Raw genomic sequence first — 20,742 nt, 5'->3', positions numbered from 1 at the left:
AAATTTACCTTATAACGAAAGATCGAACGAACTTCTGAATCAAATATAAGAGGATTTTCGTGTATTATTTACTGGTTGAGAGGATTATTGTATTAGTTTTTTGGTTGAGAGGAAGTTGTGAGAATGTTTACGGGGTGAGGGGTATTTATAGCCGAGAGGAGACGCTTTGAACCTAAGAAGTGCGGTTGCAATTATACAAGGCGCGACCCATGCACCGTGCCATTCTGAGGCTTGTCATAATTGCAGGAATGCACGACCCATGCACCACGTTGTACCCCTACGTGGCAGAAGGCGCAGTCCATGCACCGCGCCTTGCCCAACGTGTCACCATGTCAAGATAAGGCGCGGTGCATGGGCCGCGCCTTACCACACGTGGCGTCGGATTATCGTAAGGCGCGGTACATGGGTCGCTCCTTCTTGCAAAGGGTGTTAGATCGAAAAATAAAGTTGAAATAGTGTCTAACAAGAAAATAAAGTTTTTAAAGGTGATTTTTGAGGAAAATCGCCATCCTTTTCCCCGCAGTATCTCAATTGTTTTTTTAATAAATAAAACTTGTGGTTTATGGGTTTTAAACCCAAGTCTTCTTGAATCTTCACCCTAAGCCTTAGCCATCTAGGCTAAATTACTATAGTTGATGTTTAATAATAATAATAAAATTTTACTTTATCCTACAACCAACCCAATCTTTAGGCACTTAGATCAACTTTCTCCCGTGAAAAAACAAGTTTAAGAGAACCATTGTTTTGAAAATCAGACCAGATCGGCCGGTTTAACCGGTTTAATTGGAAATCGTCGCCTAGTCCGGTTTAATCTAAATCGATTGAATCGCTACTAGTGAATCGGTCAGAACTGTTGAACCGTTCGAATCGGACCGGCTGAAAACAAAAAAAAATCGGAAATTTTGTTTTTTTTAAAAAATTAAACCAAACGTCATTTGTTAAACGAGCCAAGTCGAACTCGAGTATTGCTGAGCTCGACTCGAACTTGAAAACTTTAAAAGTAAGCTCAACTCCACTCAAACTCACAAGTTAAAAATTATAAAGTTCAACTCGAACTCGAAATATAATATTGAAACTTGAACTCAAAAATGCTTGAACTAAAAAAAAATTAGAAACTCAATTGAAGCTAAAAATTCGAGTTTGATTGAAGTGAAAGAATAGTTCACTCAATGCTCACCAAAAGGCTCAATGATTTTGAATGTCAAATTACCTCCATTATTTATAGAAGTTAGTTGTGATGCTCTTCTATGTTTCTTAGAAATGTGGGATTGTTTTTCTCATATTTTTACTCTTTAGACTTTTGGGATGCTCTTCTATCTTTCTTAGCCATGTGATATTGTTTTTTTTTTAAAAAAATTAAACCAAACAATATCATTTTGTTATGATTTTTTAACCCCAAATTTATTTTTTAATTATAGTTATATAACTATATTTATTATTTAATATGTTTTACCTTAAATATTATGTTGTAGTTAATTTGAATCATTTTGTTTCACTTGATTTTATGGTTTTTAATTTATATATGTTATGACTTGCTTTGAATATGACTTGTGATATAAAAAATTATTTTTATTAAATATTTTTGGTATTTTTATTTAATTTTTTAAATAATTATGACGTCGTCCGGTTCTTCCGACCGGTCGGACCGGTTCGACCGGTTGAACCAGTGAACCGGTAACATGGCCGGTTCGCTAACCGGTCCGGTTCTGAAAACCATGCAGAGAATTCAACCCCAAAACCCCTTCATCACCCAAGCCTCTGCCCCGCCGTTCACCAACCTTCGACTAGTGGTGGCGTGTACCGCCACCACTGTTAGCACCAGCTTTGTTCCCCGACCAAACCCCAAAACCCTCAAATCATCGACATCACCCGTCGTTTGTCCTAAGCCGTGAAAAGAGTGTTCGATTAACTTGTCATCGATCTTAACCACTGTTAGTCGGAAACTGTCACAGCCCAAGCCAGAAGAAGCACCGCCTCGTTCCAATCCAAGTCTTGCTCTCCACTCGTAGAGATATATCATCATTCACATTGAAGAGCTCTACGAAAGTTTCGTTAGAAAACAAAAAAAAAACTCCGATGTTGTTTTGATGATTTTCAGCCAAATCGATCGTCTATTCGTCTCACCGCCTCCACCATTGAGATACCTGAGTCCTTTCGGTCAAAACCCAACCGGTGTCGTTACTTCATCATCGATCTTTCACCGTCCATTGTTGGATAAGCTTTTGGTTGTTTTAATTTAATTTTCATCGAAGTTTGGTTGATTTATTAAGATAATCTGAGTTGGATTTGTTGTTTTAGAGTATTCCAGTTAATCGACCGCCTTCCCCCGCCCCTGTTATCACCGAAAGAGCTGTCACGCACCACTACTACGTGTGGGCTTTCTTTCCTGTCGAGATCCTTCTAGAAATCGATCTGATTTAACTCGAATCGAATTAAGTCAACTCGGACTAGCCTGGGTTAACTCAAATCGGTCTAACTCGTTGACTTTGATCGAACCGTTGACTATAACCAAACTGTTGACTTGGCCGTTAACCTGACCATTGACTAGACATATTGACTTTGACTTTGACCAATATTAATAGTTGACTTTGATAAAAAAAAATTAAAATTTTTCGAAAAGTCTTATTTTATGTTTTTTGATGTCATGTGTCTGAATTTAAAGTTTGTTTCGCCAAATTCTAACCCAAAACTCTCCAAATTAACCTTCGAACCCAAACATGCATAACTATTTTAAACTAAATTGGTTAAGGAAATATAAGGAAAGGGCAAGAACTGATTTATGACTTTGGTTATGATAGGTACATGTAATTCTTTCGACCGTTTGACTGCTCGACCCATCTGCTCTTGATCTGTCCGACCACGTGAGCCCGTGATTACTTGTATAGTTCTGTAACTATGTTAAATACTTTGTTCAGTATATTACTCTGATTGTAACAATGTTCTGATTTAATTTAGGATAGTATACTGTTGTAGATCATAGCAAGACCTATGCTCAGTAGATCTCTCGAACCGTTTTGCGAGGTGTGCTCATTGTGTGCTACATATTTGTTTTAAATATATGCTTGAATTATCATGTGCACATCAAAGTTTTATTTGATTTGAAACATAACTGATTTAATTGATTGGAAAACCTGATTCTGGTTTACTGAATTCCTGAATTCCGAATAACTGTTTTACTAATTTTTAATTTATGTTTGTTTGATACATGTTCTTTGGTTACTGATTATTGAAAAATGTCTGGTTTATGATTTTCCTAGATTACTGAAATTTACTGGGGTATTTCTAGGATGTATTCTGGAGTTCTACAGTTTCCGCTCTGATCATGTTGATAATTTTTTTATGGACCTAAAACGACCCTTGGGTGGGCTCCTTGGCCAAATGAGCCTAGCAGTAAGATCTTATGGACCCTAAGACACTCCCTTATGGTGGCTCATTTGCTTTGTGTATTGGGTAAGTTATTATGTACATGAGGGCACTCCCCGTAGGTGGCTCCAACACTTCGACTAGAGTAAGTCCTTATGAACCTAAGGTGCTCTCTTAGGTTGGCTCTTAGATCTTTTGGGCCTTGGTTAAGTCCTTATGGATGCAGTTCTGGGCAACTGCATATGGTGTAAGGTTGGAGGGTTAACTCTGTATTTTAAATAAAAACCTTATTGTTAGTCTTGTATTGTAATTTTGAAATCAGTTTTAAAAATTTATCCGTGTGTTTTATTCTGCACCTATTGGAACACATTGAGCTCCCTAGCCCATTCTCCCAAAATCTTTCCTTTTAGATACTTTTGGATAGGTATTAACGATCTTGGCATTTGGAAGATCGACACATTCAATACCGCTTATTTTGATGTAATGTTTCCATCTTCTATATTGTCTTTATTATGGGTGATATGTGCCTATATTTTGATATAATGATTTTATGATGTATTTTAATGTGATATATGTTTTATGACGTATTTTATATCACATATGATGTATGTATCATATTTTCACTAGTTTGTTATTTTATTTAATCGGCGATATTTCATGTTTTATATTATTTGATTTGAGTTTTACTATTATTTTTATGTTTTTATAGATATTAAAATTTCAAAGTGGTGAAATTATTTTGAAATTTTTTATTGTAATCCGCTGATCCAATCGCATTGTATAGGCTGGGTCTAGAGATTACAAATGTTTTTACCTATCCATGCTTCAAAATCAATATTTTCAGATCCGGTAGTTAGTTCCGATTTCACAAGTTCTTTCCAGGTAGACTGGGCTATAGCACATTCCCTAAAAATGTGTAACCCAGTTTTCACTGTTGCACTGCATATGGCACAGCTAGGATCGTTCGTCATATGTCTCCTTACTCGTTTTTCATTCGCTAATATCTTTCCCTTGAAATCGAGTTGCCTAGGAAACTGCCAACCTACTTAAACATATACTGGCTATGAGATCATCACCCCTACCTAAATGCTTGGGATCGTTTTCCACTAAAATCCATATTTTTAAATCTTTAATTTTAAAACAACCAACATCATTTGGTTGTTTTAAAATTAATATAGTAAAATATTTGATAAATGTATTATTGTGGTTTAATTTTTTAAAAAATCAAAGTTATATGTTAGATTTATGAAATTGGAATATTTTATGACGAAAGAGACATCAAATTTATATTCAATATGGTAAAAAAGGAGTGAACCAAAAATTTTGGAGTTCAACAATCGTCAATGATGATGATTGACAATAATAGTGAGCGTCGGGAAACTTTTACTAAATTTGAGGGTGAGACTGATATTTTATTTAAAGTTTAAGGGTTATAATTATATTAATTTAAATTTTTAGAGGTTAAATTAATATTTATTTAAAATTTAGAAGTTAAATTTAAAATTAATTTTTTTTACTAACGTGTTACTTAATCAAACTATTAAAAGTTAAACATTCAATGATCAAAATATAAAAAATCAATAATTTTAGTGATCAAAGTGTAACTGTTTTTAAAATTAATGATGAAAAATAAAAGAAACTAAAACGTAGGTAATCACTCTTATAGATTACCCTTTAAACATTATTCAAATACAATTATCTTCAATGTTGTAAATTACTTTAATTACTTATTCAAATTCTTTTATTATTATATTTTATTCCAGAAAACCTTTTATTATTATAATTTTTCAAAATATTATGTATCCTAATAATAATAATTATATTTTCAGTAAATAAAAAAAATTAAATACACGTATAAACATACAACACATTAATAACTCAAAAGATAGATAAACAGTGAATTACATGCCAAATAACGTAGAGTTAGTCTTGTAAACTGAAGGTCTGTAGTTCGATCCTGCATGGGGGCATTTATTGAGATGTTTATTTTTCTTCAATAAAATATTAAAATTTTGTATAAACTATTGAAATGGAAGTTTTTTTATATTATTAATGAACTTAAGGTTTGTTCACCACAAGCTCTCGTTTTATTTTTAATAATTAAGAGATTGAATATTATCAATTTAATGACTTAATACGTTAATAAAAAATATTTAATAATTTATTTTTTAACTTAATGAACAAAAATATATAAATATAAAAGATAAATAGGCATTTCAACAATTTATCCTAAAAAACTTGACTTATGCCATCCTTTGTGACCTTCTTTTGGAAAAATGTTATTTTTATATGATTTTTTTTAATAGAAATCGTTATTCTTATTAAATTAAAAATATTTAAAATTAAAAAAAGAGTTTACAATTATCATCGTAAACTAAATATGTAATTTGAACATTTTCCTATAACATTGAAACTAGCAACTTTAGAATATATATATACACCATATATGGAAAATATTAAAAATTGTTACGAACATTTTCCTATAAATTAATGAAAAATAATTACTAATAAATATAATTGCATTGATAAACGAACCATAAAAAAAGATTAAACTATTAAAAGACCATAAAAATCGCAAAGCAAAGCCGAGCATCATGAGAAAATAAAAAATAAAAAGAACAGTCAAACGAATGAGAAAAAAAACAAAAAAGTGTGACGAAAACAAAGGTTTTTATTTAAAAAATTAAAAAATAAAGAAAAAGATAATTAACAATCGACAACCAGTATCAGAACTAATACCAAATAAAATTTAAAAAAGTGATATGCTTTATGAAAGACGGTATAAATCTTAAAAAGAAAAAGAAAAGGAAAGCAGCTACAGTTTTGTGGCTCAACTCTTGTATACAAGAATCCTTCTTTCGGTATGATTTGATTTCAAGTTTTAATAAAAAGGTAAAGTATAGTAATGGTCACTAAATTTTTCTAAAGCTTTCATTTAGGTCCACAAACTTTTAAAACTTGCAATACAATCTTTCAACATTTAATCCATTTGCAATATGGTCACTAAACTTTTCAGGTGCTTGCATTTAGGTCCCCCAACTTTTAAAACTTGTAACACATTCCTCAATTTTATTCTAAACCCCAAATTCCTTTTCGATCTCAAATTTCCTTTTTCGCTTCTCTCTTCTCATTTCGAGAATAATTTTTCAGTCAGGGATGCATGGGAAATTTTAATCTAACTTTGAATTATGTGGAGGTGTTGACTTGAATAAGGGTTAATTGAGAGAAGACCTGACCAAGGGACTATCGGGACTATCAACGATTCAAGGTGTAATGTTAGATAAAGGTCATCTTAGGTGAAGCATAGATGTTCGATGAAATGCTTGTGATAAAAAAATGGGATTAGAAATGCAGAGTTGACAAATACTTCTAAGATGAACTAAGTATCATTGTTCAAAGTCACCAACAAAACTGGAATTATTTTGTATAAATGACATATAATAATTTCTTCGTTTGATCTTTGTGGTTAAAGATTTACCAACAGATGATCAAATATAATGAAATCTCAAACATCACATTCACCTCTCACTCTCTTTCGCTCACATGCACTCTCGTTTGGTTGTTGTTCTTTAATTTTCCGCCATGTAAAATTGTAAACCCAAGCGGTGCTCTGTCTTTCAGCTTTTTATTTTCAAAGAAAAAATGGAGGAAGAATTGCTGGAACGCAACACTGATTGCGTTTATTTGTTAGCCTCTCCCCTCACTTGCAAGAAGGTATTTATTTTCTCTTTTGGGCTATCCGGAAGTAGGCTTTTCCTCTTTCGCGCTTTCCCATTTTCAGTTTACATTGTGTGTTTTTTGTTGAAATTTTTATGTTTCTGGAACTGGATGTCAATGATTTGGATATTCAGTGTTAGTTTTGAACCAAAACTATCTAATTTTCTTTCTTTCTTCTTAATCAAAACTTTTATTACTCCTTATGAAAGATATTCAGTCCATCAGAATAGAAGTGAAAGAGGGTCTTAGGCTAATATTTTTATCTTCTTGTTTGATTTTTCTTTAAATCAGGGAATTGATTGTGAGTGTCGACATAGTGAAATCGCCAGACTCAATCCGAGAGACTGGTAGTATTAGTTTACTGTGAATTGTATTGATACGACCTATGGTTTTCGGCGTCCTGTGAGCTCGTATTCTTTTTAATAAGTTCATGTTGATTATGGGACTGATATATCGTGAACGAATTGGATTTTTTTACATGTTTTAGAAATTTTATAGTTGAATTATATTGAATTATACCTTTAGAAGATAATTATGTATGCACGCAACTCGAAAAGATATCATGACAGGGTAATATATTTGAAGCAGCTACTTGACCCTATCATGATGCCTTTCGAGTTGCAAAACAGACTGAGAGGTGAATGCGCTATTTGAGATTTCATTATATTTGATCATCTGTTGGAAAATCTTTAACTACAAAGATTAAACGAAGAAATTATTACATGTCATTTATACAAAATAATTCCAGTTTTGTTGGTGACTTTCAATAATGATACTTAGTTCATCTTAGTAGTATTTGTCAACTGTGCATTTCTAACCCCATTTTTTTCTCACAAGCATTTCATCGAATATCTATGCTTTACCTGAGATGACTTGTATCTAACATTACACCTTGAATCGTTGATGGTCCCGATAGTCCCTTGGTCGGATATTCTCTCAATGGACCCTTATTCAACTCAACACCTCCACATAATTCAAAGTTAGATTAGAATTTTCCATGCATCCCCAACTGAAAAAGTTATGCCGGAAATGAGAAGAGAGAAGCGAAAAAGGAAATGAGAAGATCGAAAAGGAATTTGGGGTTTATAATGAAATTGAGGACTGTGTTGTAAGTTTTAAAAGTTGGGGGACCTAAATGTAAGTGCCTAAAAAGTTCAATGACCATATTGCAAACGTACTAACGGCAGTGTAACGGCGGGGACCATATTACAAATGGACTAAATGTTGAAGGATTGTATTGCAAGTTTTAAAATTTTGGGGACCTAAATGAAAGCTTTAGAAAGGTTTAGTGACCAATACTATACTTTACCCTAAAAAAGGGGGTCAAAACTAACTACTCTACTATCAACACATCGGAAAGAGCTTTATTTATACGATTTAAGTGGTGTTTGTTTTTACTGTGTAAGGTCTGCAAAGCTCTTATGTCTGCGCCGAGCAGACCACGCGCAGGCATTGAGTTTCGCAGACCGTTTGTTTTTTAGAAGACATAAGCTCTTCTAACGTCTGCGCGGCGCAGACGTGGTCTTATGTCTGCAGACGTCTTCTAACCTCTTCAAAGAGGTTTTATATTTAATTTTATATTATATTATATTTGATTTTAATATTAATTTTTAAATAAATTAAATAATAATTTTTAATATTATATTATAGATATTAATTTTAATATTAATTTTTTAAATAAATTAAATATTAATTTTTTTAATATTATATTATAGATATTTAATTTTATATCATATAAATTATTATATATATTATTAAAATTTTATATTTATTTTAATTATTTTGATTTAAGTTTAAATATAATATTTTTTTGGATTTGTTATTTTTAAATTATATTTAAACTTTTTATACAAAATGTAAGTATTTAAACCACATTGCTTAATAAAAAATGATTTCATTGTTTGATAATTAAGATTTTAAAATATAAAAAATTATAAATTATGTTTTTAAAATTTTAAAATATAATCACAATTAAATAAAAAATAATCATAAAATAATTTTATAAATTAAAAAATATTTTCTAAAAATATCATATAATTATAAAAATAAATTATGAATATATATTTAAAAAATTAAAAGTATTTACATAATTGCATATTTAAAAAAATCATATAATTTAATGATCATTTATAAATTTTATTCTATAAAACTTATAAAACTAATAATACATGTGATTATGTGAGACTTATAATAGAATTAATAAGGTGATGTTTGTTTTTCTAAAAAAATTATTATTGTAGTTGTATGAATTATTTAAATTTCAATATTGTAAAACTAAAATTATTTAAATCTCGGTATTGCAAAACTCTTTTAAGTTTAAAAAATCAATTTATTTATATTTCAGTTTATTTTAGCAGTCTGCAGACGTTAAAAAACAGTCTTCTTCTTGCAGACTGCAGACTTTTGGTCCACCTCTTCTGCTGCAGATGGCTGCAGATGTAGTCCGCAGACTGCATACCTTTTACCTCTGCAAAAACAAACACCACCTCAGTGTCAAAAATTGCAGTTCAACTTATCAAATCAATTTGACTTTTGGTTTAGTTTTTACAATTTATTCATAAATAACGTAATCAAATTATATTAATTTTATATCATTTGTATTCGGTTTATTGATTGAATATTTTAAATTAAATTTTATAAAGATTTATTTATGGAAGTGACCTTCTCAACTCAATTTGTTTTATTTGTAAATATTAAAATTCAAATTTCTGATCTTACTTAATAAATTTAATGTATCATCTCATTATACCAATTGATTGTCAGTATTGTTTCTATTACTTTAAAGTTGAATTAGACATTTACAATGTATGTTCTTTTCTTAGTGACTCGGTGAAATTTGATTAGAACAATAGAATAATTGATTTAAATTACAATGTATGTTCTTTTCTTAGTGACTCGGTGAAATTTGATTAGAACAATAGAATAGTTTATTTAAATTTGAAGTTCGAATAAGTTGTATTTTTAAAGTTCAAATATAATTAATTCGAGAGTAAAGTTGAATAGATGTTAACATATAGTTTGAGTAAGTTTTATTGAAAATTTTCGATCCGGTTAGTAAAGGGGTTTGCCATGCACTCGCTCGGGCCCCTTGTGATTCCTTGGAAGAAGCATCCAAATTTAGTCTAACAGAGTTACCCAGGCAGCTCCCAACACACCAATTCAGATGAAGAAGGCTGGTGAGAATCCTCCCTATATTTACTTCAGGTGAGCCAAAACAAAAGAAACAACCGAACCAAGTAATTTCCGATGGAACCATAAAGTCGTGATATAAGTCTGTTGAATTAAGGCTTATGAAGTTATCAGTTGACTAGAATGGCCAATCCATTTCAACAGGTGGTGGAGGAATGGCCATTTCCAGATTGGAGAAGACATGTTCCGAAAACTCGGTCACTGCCGAGATGTTCCATAGTAATTATGGTTACAAAATATTACATATGGCTTACGGGGCAAAAATGAGTCATTATAGTTACAAGACATTACATAAGCTTGTGGCACAAAAATGAGTCATTATAGTTGGATGATATATTTTGGGAATCATGACTATACTAGTATCATTCAAAGCACCAATATCTCGCTCACAATATCCAAAAACGAACGTAAGATTTTATGTATAATATTTTAAAGAAAGACGAAATTATAAAATTTCATATGAACAAAAATAGATTTTAAATCGAAAATATCAGAAATATATAAAAATTTAAATTTTTTAAGGGGCATCCACCACACGCGCTTCCCTCAATTATTCCCTACCCATATCCATGTTGGGATACGAGTAAAAAATACGAAAAAAAGTACATATTAAATCCATATTATACTGCTAAGAATTCGTAAATGTGTAATAAAGTACCTATCCAAGAAATAGGTTATCAAACTGTAACAAAAGTTCCCCCCCCCCCCGGCTAAAAAGTGTAACCTCGATCAATATTACAACATGAAAAGACTGCATATTCCAGCCGCGGTGGACTGCAGAAAGAACAAGCTCGCATAAACTGATTTAAGCTGATAGTAGAAGGTGGTGTCTGAAAGAACGTATTAAAACCCAAGTTTATCAAATCACTTGCACTGCTTCTCTTTGATTGCCATTGCTCGATGGATCAAGAAAATTCAGACATCAGGAGTTAATTTTCCAGATCCCAGTTCTGTATCCTATGGACATGAGGGAAAGTTCCCAAAGCATGTTCGGTATACTCAATGGATTTACCTTGGATCCAGGAATCTCAGACCAGTTTACAGATATCTCCAGCATCGGAATACCGAACCATTTACAAAGGAAAACAAGTTCAACATCGAAACACCACCTGCACATATAATTCAAGGGTGATTCTAAGTCAGTTAACAGAAATTTTCCAAGGGATCAGAGAAATGACTATGATATCTTCTCTCGCTACCTAAATGCTAGACCTCGGACAAGTTAACTTAAAACAAACAAAGCCCCAAGTGTGTTCAAGATGAGAGACTTGAACACATCTGATTTCAACTGAAAGAAAATTGAAATTTTCTATAAAAAAGTACTTGGCAAATCTTTTCAGAACAGTGGAGATACGGAAGAATGAAACAAACATGAAGTCGAATATCTATTACTAAAAAGATAGCTTAATTCCTCTTTTATTGGTTGTCTGTTCTCAGCAACTAAAAAACTGAATTTCCATTATGAGTTCATCTCCATCCATTTCTTTCTAATTTTCTATCGTTTATTTCTCCTAATTTGATGCTTATCTGTAAATGGGAAACATCAGAAAAGTATTAGAGTATCAAAGAGAAAACAAGATTGGCAATGGCAGTTTGGTGATCTAAGCATGTAGTTTAGATTTGTTTTGAATTATTAACGACAGGATAAGCAAGTAGTGACGCTTAGGCTTTGCTTGGTTAAGTGGAAAAACAGGAGGATGGAAGGAGAGGGAAAAAGTATAAAGAAAATAAATTGTGAATGTAATTGGTAAGAAGAATGAAAAATGATGGGAATAGTCATTTCACATTCTCATGTGTAAAAGCAAATCATTATAATTAATTTGGAAGGAAAAGAAGAGATAAAATGAGAGAGATATGTAAGATAGTTCAAAATTATGTATTTTTCAAAAGCTTTATTTTCTTTCCTCTCATTTTTCGACTCTATCAAGCAATGAACAAAAGAAAATTACATTTTCTTTCATTTTTTCCATCTTTCCTACCAAGCACACTAATGGAAAAAATATATATTTTCCATATTTCTACTTATGGATAGTTGGTTATTGGCCCCGAGGTCACCTTTTCAACCGGATGTTGGTAAAAAGCTTCCTTGCTGCAGACCTAGTAAACATCTTAAAACCACACTGCATTTTATGAAGAAATCCAGATCAGGAAAACTTTTATAGAAAATTCAGTACATATTATGATAGTAATAGAGGATACGTTACTTTAGGGAAGAAAGTTAGAAAAACCTTTACAGTGATGGAACACACCTGGGTATCACGAATACCAGGACCAGCAGCCAAGAGAACCACAAGATGAAAACCCTTCATCAAAAAATTGCGGTACCACTTCCTCTAAAACATAGAAGAATTTAACAAATTCAATAAGAACTCTGCAACTTATAATACAATATTAAAATATGACTAAATAACAAGCCTTGTAAGTAAACTTAACTGTAGCCAGAGCTTTTTCCTCAAGATGGGCACGAGATCCAAACACAACTATCGGGATATCAGATATTCTAAAAGTCGCCTTATCAGCTGCCGGATCACCATGATGATCTTTTCTTGCAACTGCATGGATCTGAAGTGTAAAACATCAGATAATCTGTACCACACGGTATATCTTCACCAAGGGTAGTCAGTCTTTTACAAACCTGATTTTCAAGTTTTTCTAGGTCGGTAACCTTGGTAGCCCCATCGGCGTCTAGCATTAGAAGTAATTCACCACGTGAATGTAGCATTCCCTGTTTTACAATGCATTCGCAGAGGTAAAGTGCTTCAATCCATAGTTATCATGCAGGGGGCATCAGGAAATGTTTGTGAATATCCAAATGAATGTTTTAAGTTACTCACTTTTCTTATCGCTTCTCCTTTTCCATGGTTTTTACCAAGCAGGATAACCCTCACATTGTTTACACCATACTTCTTTACAAAGTTGAAAGCTACTCTCTTTGTCCCATCCCTACTTCCATCATCAACGATCAATACCTGCATCTCGTACAAGTAAGAGGCATGCATGCATCAAATAAAAATTTAAAATTGTATTTTTCTTCAAAAAGGAAAAAATGGTTGTTGTCCCCTGAGGCAGTGAGACAGAAACACAATTAACCTGTTTGATGATAGGCTTCCGAACATAATAGACTTTACAAACCAATTTAACTGATCCAGTTAAAAGACGAAACAAGAAAGATACCTCAAAAGAAAATGATTTATCATTTGCTTCCCGTTGTTGAAGATAACTGCATAGTAACAACATAAACGATTACTATTTAACATCATAATCTTTTCAGTGACAACAATGGATGTAGTTTCAAATTAACTCATCGAAACATGTCTAAGAAACAATATCTTTTGTCTTTAAACATGCTTAAGAAACCATATTTTTAATCCTGAAAAAAAGGCAATGGTTAAAAGCTACAAATAGCAAACGAAAGAAAAAATATCCTTACTTTTATTGTTATGATGTGAGAAACATAAATCAAATAATTGAAATAATCCTGCATTTTCATGTCTACTTTTCCCAACCCTTTTTATGTGAAGAAATCGGATTGACATGCTGGCATTTCAAGATATTACTAAATACCAACTATTGAAAATACACATCCTGCATTTTTCGTATGTAAACACTATTTTTGTTATCACAAACCATCCAACTGAAGCATATATGTTCAGACTAAGGATTTAGAAAAAGAAGCATTAGCTTACTTCATGGTTTCATCAAGAGCACCAGGAAGCCTATGTTCTTCATTGAAAGCAGGAATTATCAATGACAAGTATTTCTCTGCTGGATCAAAAATATAGGGACAAGGAACCTGGAAATAAAAGATGCATCCAGCAAATTCTTAGAATCTGCACCCACTTCATATATATCATGGTCCCATAAATAAAAAAAATTAAAATAGAAATATCATATTAAAAAAATGAACTCGAGAAATGAATTACAGAATTCTAATCAGAATCATTAGTTCTTGCACAAATATCTAATAACATATACTTCTTCACACACACAAAATGAAGGGAAAATGCTATCAATTCTAGCCTTTTTAATTTCTTTTTTTCTGTTCACTCATTGGATTAAAATGAAAGGAGCTATAAAACCAAGTCCCATTTTCATGAACTTAATCAGCAATACTGAATATTTGGTTACATTTAGCTTCTCAAAGTTGACACTTCATTAATTTCCTAATAAAAATCAAAGGAGAACAAGAAGTTCGGCAACCAAACAAGCGATTGCAAAGAACAATCCAAATAAGATTAAAACAATACGTAAAAGTAACTTTACCTGTTTCAATGAGTTCGGATCCTCAAAGATCGCCGGCGCTTCAACATGACTAAATTGGAGAAAGAAAAAAGTACGAATTAAAACGAAATCAAATAAAACCAAAAACGATAAAATTAGGGTTAAAAAGAGTACACATTATTGTGACGTCTTCTGTAGGCTTCCAGAACGATTACAGAAACTAAACCTAAAACAAAGACCAAAACTAAAACCGCCAAATACTCTAGCATCGTCAATAAAACCTCCATCTCCCTTTTTTTCGATTTTTTTTCTTTTCTCCCCCCCCCCCCCCCGGCAAGCTTTTAGCTGATGCTGGGTGGAAGCAAGATTTAACAGAGACTTTTCTTCAACGAGAATGAAAATTCGGTCGGTAGATTAGCCTCTTAATCTATTGGTCGTGGGTTCGATCCTAAATATATACATTAAATATATATTTGGGTTATTTAATTTTTGGATAAGTTATCTATTTGATATATATCTTTATATTATATTTTATAGAATCATGCTTAGTATTATATCTCATTTACCAATCACGAAAATAATAATATAACATAACATAACGTAACATAATAATAGTTTTAATCTTAAAATTTATATAATTAACAATTAAATCCTAATTCAAAATAATTTATCTTTATCTTAAATTTTTGGGACAAACTCGAAAATTTCCAATTTCTCATATCCTTGAAAAGTTTTGAATTTTTTTAATAATATTTAATGTAACCAGAAAAAAAATAAAGCGATAAGGGTGATCAAACCAGATAGACATCAATCACAAAATCAGTTTAAAAAACACTTAGACACCAAGTGGTTCTAAATAGGAAGCTGTTGGTTCAATGAAAAGCAGAACTGAAGTTCACCATGGGCAGTAACGCTGACTGCTTACCCATATGGATCATGTTGAGGCCTCACACCCGGAAGACTTAAGTTCAGTTCATGCTCATTTTTGCGGGCCATAAGCTCACACCTCGAGGAAGAGTTGCAGGTGACAAAATGACTTGTATATGCGCTCAGCAAAGAGTTAAAGCAACAACTTGATGACCAGTGCGTGCGTCCCACCAAATACACTCGTTGCTTAAAAAATCGTCTACGCTATCAACAATGTAAAAGGTGTGTGGTTTTAGTTTTTGAATTTAAATTTCGATAGAAATACTTGTGCATTATCTAAACGAATTCTAATCATATATTTTTAAACGAATTCTAATCACTCATGGATTGATTTGCATTAAAGGTCTTGTATCAGAAGATTGATCTGCATTATCTAAAGGGATTGAACCAATCATATATACATTCCATGTTATTTTTATATCTTTCTCTATTTTATTTTTCTTACATTATAATTTTTACATTTCATATATCGCTACACATTGTAATTAGCATTATAAATCTACTTAAATGGTTAGAATTTAATTTAATTTATATTGTTTTTTAAATTCCAGTGCGTTCAATATGTAGTTGGTATCGAAAGCAAACGTGGTTCTTTATTGGAGGCATTTGTTAATAAAATTCCATTGTTTTAATCGGGCTAACAATTAACCCATTAAAGCCCATAATTCTTTACCAGCAAATGATCTGAATTCTGAAGCCGTTGAACTGTAAGGGGGTATATTCGTCTTTTCACAAAATGTCAAGGTTTAAGGTTTTAGCCACTTCTGTGGCTGAAAAGTTGATATTTGCAGAGAGGTTTTTGCTCTTCAAAGACCACGAAAGCCATGGTTGCCACCAAATTCTCCGTGCTTCGGCACGTGTGCATCGTCCCTTTCGCGCGTGTCACCCGCCATCGTTCATTCACCGTATCCGCTTCCGCCTCCACCACCGCCTCGCCGTCGCGCAATCTCACCGCCTCCTCCTCCACACGTGCCCCTCAACGTGGACCCGTGCGTCCTCCTCTGCATATCTGAACATGACCTTCAACAACTAGCCGTCGAGTTCGGCCAGGTGATTACACAACTTAAATTTACATTTATTTATTACACTTAAAAATTCTAATAACTGTTTTTCTCTTCATTTTTTGGTTGATTGTTTAGAAAAGTTACAGAGGGAAGCAGATACACCATTTAATTTACAAGAGGAAGGAAAAAGAAGTTCAAGATTTTAGTCACTGTGAGAATCATTTTATATAATTTCATTTATTTATTAATTTGGTGAATATTTAGCTTTTTTTTAATAAAATAGTGCCTTAAGCATTTAGAAACGATCTTATAGAAGCTGGATGGAAAATAGGAAGGTCTCCAATTTATCACACTGTTACTGCTGCTGATGGCACTGTTAAGGTAATGTTTTAATTTTTACCTGAATGTTATATATTGCTTCATATTTCTATGTTATTCGGATTTGAGGTTGAATGGATTTGAGGTTGAGTGCAAGATACTGGTATGAGTCCTACACAGCTACGCAACTTTTGGAAGGTTTTTCAATCTATTTGGATGATCATATCTCATACTCATGTCCTAATATGTGTATAATGTATATGTCAAAAACATATGCTTTTATAAAAAAAATTGAAGAGTTTGGATAACATAGGTATTTTTGGTGCTTAGTTTTTAATCTGAATGTGTAACATAAAAACTGCGTTTGAGATGAAATCATCTGAAGATATGTTGAATATAGGTCTCCAACACATACTTTAAGAAAAAGTGAAGAGTTTGGATAACATAAGATCTTTTTACTAATTAACTTTAAATCCCAAAGCGTGTGGCAAAAATTGCATTTGAAGATGAAATGAAATGATGTTTGGAATAAATAAAAGTTGAATTATTTTGTGTGAATATTTATAATGCGTTAAATTTAGTTTCTTATTTTCTATTGTATCTTTTAATTATTTTTGCAATTTTAAAGAGGCAGCTAGTTGCGCAAAATAATTACTAGATAGAGAGGTTTTATTTCTGGATTCCTGTATTTAGATTTTATCATGATCGCTGGGAGCTCCATTATTTTTCCCCAGTAAATTAGACATTTGGCTGTTATTTTTTTGTGGGGTTTTGTTCTTAATTATGCATGCTCATTTTGTTGCTCGTTCAGTTATTGATAATGCTGGAGGATAACAGATTGATCGAAACAGTTGGCATTCCAGTTGAATATGAAAAGGGTTCAGTGCGACTTACTGCATGTGTATCATCACAGGTGTTTTTTTCAATCATTTATGTTTTGTAGTTGCTATTAGGAGTTGGTTGGAGGAAGATTTTCTTCAGTAGTTCAGTTAGTTATGCATTTCTGGTGTTATCTCACGCAAATATGCAATACTTTCGACTTGTTTCATGTTTTATTCTGATATTCAGGTAGGCTGCCTGTTGTGCTGTTCATTTTGTGCCACTGGAAAGGGAGGGTATTCAAGGAATCTTCAAAGGCATGAAATTATCGAGCAGGTTTATCATCCATTTCTTTATTTTGATATATTTTTTCCATGTACATGCATGTGTTCAAACCATTTTAGAAGTTGAGGCTAAACTCCGGATCTTATTTTACTGATTCTTGTACTAACCTTTAAGAGGTGGCTAGAAAGGGAGAGTATTCAAGGAATCTTTAAAGGCATGAAATTATTTAAGCATCTATAAAATCCCTTTCTTCAACTTTTTGCATTTACACACATGCTTTCAGCCTTTTTTTAGAAAATAAACTGATCGGAATCTGAAATTTAACTCAATTGATTCACATAGCCACAAAGAGGTAACTAAAAGAAATGACATTCAAGGAATCTTCGAATGCTTGAAATTATCGAGCAGATATATGATCTGTTTCTTCAAAAAAAAAAATACATGCATGCTTTTTAAAGCTTTTTCCAGAATTTAGTACAGTTGATTCAAGCAACCACCCTTAACATGTGGTATTTAGTAGCTTTGATGTTCGAATCCTTGCTGAATCCCTATATTTTGGAAGAACAGAAGCTGTTTTTTATGATTAGAATTTACGGTGATGACATTATAGTTTGGGTAATGTGGTAAAAACAATGTATGTGAACAGGTATTGGCTATTGAGGATATCTTCAAGCACAGGGTTACAAATGTAGTCTTCATGGGGATGGGGGAGCCCATGTAGAATTTGAAGTGGGTACTTGACGCTCATCGATGCTTGAATAAGGTACATTTTTTTTGCAAGTTGCAACTTTTTCCGTCGCCACATATAAAATGCAGTTGATTTCTCTTCTTTTTCTTCTTAATAAAGGAAACCTTTGTTTCTATGACATTTGCATCATTAGCTACTCAGGTCCGGCTCGAAAAACAATTTGGATCTAGCTCGGTTATTTTTGTGTTAGAGCAATTCAAGCTATCATATTAGTTGAATTCGAGTATCCTAATGCTTGACTCCAGTAAATGAGCCTAATTGATTGGGTCTAGCAGTGATCTTTATTTCAAAGCAAGCTAAACTTTTAAAGTAAAATTCAATCGAGTTTGAGCCGAGCTTTGAGCTAAGCTCGAGTTTTACATCTTACATCTTGAGTTTGATCAGGCTTTTGATTACATGCCACAGTAAATGATATTATGTGGCCTTTTCTATTAAGCTCATCTCCAATGTTTTGTGCTTTTTCCTTGTCTCCAGGATATACAAGTTGGTCAAAGAATGATTACAATTTCCACTGTGGGAATTCCAAACACCATAAAAAAACTAGCGTCTCACAAGCTTCAGTCAACATTGGCTGTCAGGTTTGTCTTATGTAAACACTGCAACTTGACTTGAATATCTGAATGATATTGATTGTGAAGGTTTTTAAATGTTAATTTAACTCACTTCATTGTCATTAGCTTGCATGCTCCAAACCAGGAACTCAGGGAAATGATTGTGCCCAGTGCAAAATCCTACCCCCTTGATGCAATCATGAAGGACTGCCGAGATTACTTTGCCGAAACCAGTTGACGAGTCTCCTTTGAGTATGTGCTGCTAGGTACCTGAAATTTCGCATTGACAAGTTTCTTGCTTGCCCATTGTTTTCAGGGCATGTGCCTTAGTGCCAGACAACAAAAGTGCTTGGCATACGCTTGGTTCATCTGGGCTGCACAAGAATGGTTGCCCGATTGAAGTTATCTTTGGTTTCTTCAGTTCTTTTTACTTGTACCTTTTCTAGTAAGAAAAGGGATAATATCAAATTCTTTGCTTCTCAATATTTGAGCATTCACCAGCAGGCAGTACCCACACGTATTTATATGTAGACATAGTAAATATGCACCCACACACGTATTGCACCATATTTTACTCAGGCGAGTGCTTTTTTAGCACTTTGCGTCTCAGTCATATGCCTAGTTACTACCTTAGGAGCTTCAAGAAGTGGTTTAAAGCTGCAATCCCTCTTCTCTATGCAGCAGGAGTGAATGATTCAGTAGAACAGGCACTATAACTAGCTGATTTACTGCATGAATGGGGACGTGGCTATCATGTTAATCTGATACCCTTCAATCCGATAGAGGGTTCTGAGTATCGACGACCATACAAAAAAGCAGTATGCCGACAACTATATACTGTTTTGCCCTTGTTTTTGACTGATATTAAGCCTAGAATTTCTTTATCACATATGTAAACCCTTTATTACATTCCACAGTTGTAAGCATCTGCTGTGCGCTAGAATCCCGCAAGATAACTGTTAGTATTCGTCAAACAAGGGGTCTGGATGCAAGCGCTGCCTGCGGTCAGCTAAGAAATAACTTCCAGAAAAATCCTCTGCTTACTGAGCCCTACCAGGAGAAATGGCAACCAGATGTTGCAGTTGCATGTTGAAGGTTGAAGGTTGGTGCCATGACTTGGGGTGGTGTGTTTTTGCCTTAAATGTTGTATGTGAAGGGTGAGCAACGGTTTAGGACCTTAAAATCGGTGTTAAAACAACTTTTAAGACAACCCACAACTTTTAAGACCAATCTTGCACGTATGATTCATGATTTTGGTTTTAAGACCGTTGAAAACCATTCTCAGCCCTAGTTGTATGTGTACTGAATTAAGTCATCTTTTTTTTTTTTTTGGCAGTAAGCACGATCGCTTTGAAGCTGGAGCTCTGCTATCAACGTATTATGGTTGGATTGAGTTCGATACTGCCACATGTTGCAGAAACTGCAATGAAAACGCAGTAGGTTATGGAGGAGACCTGGAGGTGGCCGCTAGATCTGACAATCTGTGTGTTATAATCATACTTGAGTGTTATATATTTACATAAATTTAATACATTAATAATTCGAATATCATAAATTTTGAAACATTCAGTCATACAACTTCATATACTTAACACTTAAG

At 32.9% G+C, this 20,742-nt stretch overlaps 1 protein-coding gene and 1 pseudogene across 1 annotated transcript; one reads left to right on the top strand and one right to left on the bottom strand.

The window, feature by feature from the left end:
* Positions 1-10,912: 10,912 nt before the first annotated feature.
* On the bottom strand, positions 10,913-14,927 carry LOC120143846 (dolichyl-phosphate beta-glucosyltransferase-like). Its single transcript, XM_039158066.1, has 10 exons — positions 14,665-14,927; positions 14,533-14,581; positions 13,956-14,062; positions 13,444-13,489; positions 13,104-13,238; positions 12,905-12,994; positions 12,703-12,831; positions 12,519-12,602; positions 12,325-12,389; positions 10,913-11,378 (listed from the first exon to the last, which is right to left on the bottom strand). Exons 1-10 carry the CDS (start codon positions 14,775-14,777, stop codon positions 11,192-11,194), a joined length of 1,005 nt encoding a protein of 334 aa, XP_039013997.1. The 5' UTR covers positions 14,778-14,927; the 3' UTR covers positions 10,913-11,191.
* Positions 14,928-16,217: 1,290 nt separating this feature from the next.
* Positions 16,218-20,624, top strand: LOC120143829 (annotated as a pseudogene).
* Positions 20,625-20,742: the final 118 nt, after the last annotated feature.

Source organism: Hibiscus syriacus, unplaced genomic scaffold, assembly GCF_006381635.1.
Source record: "Hibiscus syriacus cultivar Baekdansim isolate YM2019G1 unplaced genomic scaffold, ASM638163v2 tig00110864_pilon, whole genome shotgun sequence".
Lineage (NCBI taxonomy): Eukaryota > Viridiplantae > Streptophyta > Magnoliopsida > Malvales > Malvaceae > Hibiscus > Hibiscus syriacus.
The sequence above is the reverse complement of the archived record's forward strand: the minus strand, read 5'-3'. Positions and strand labels throughout refer to the sequence as shown.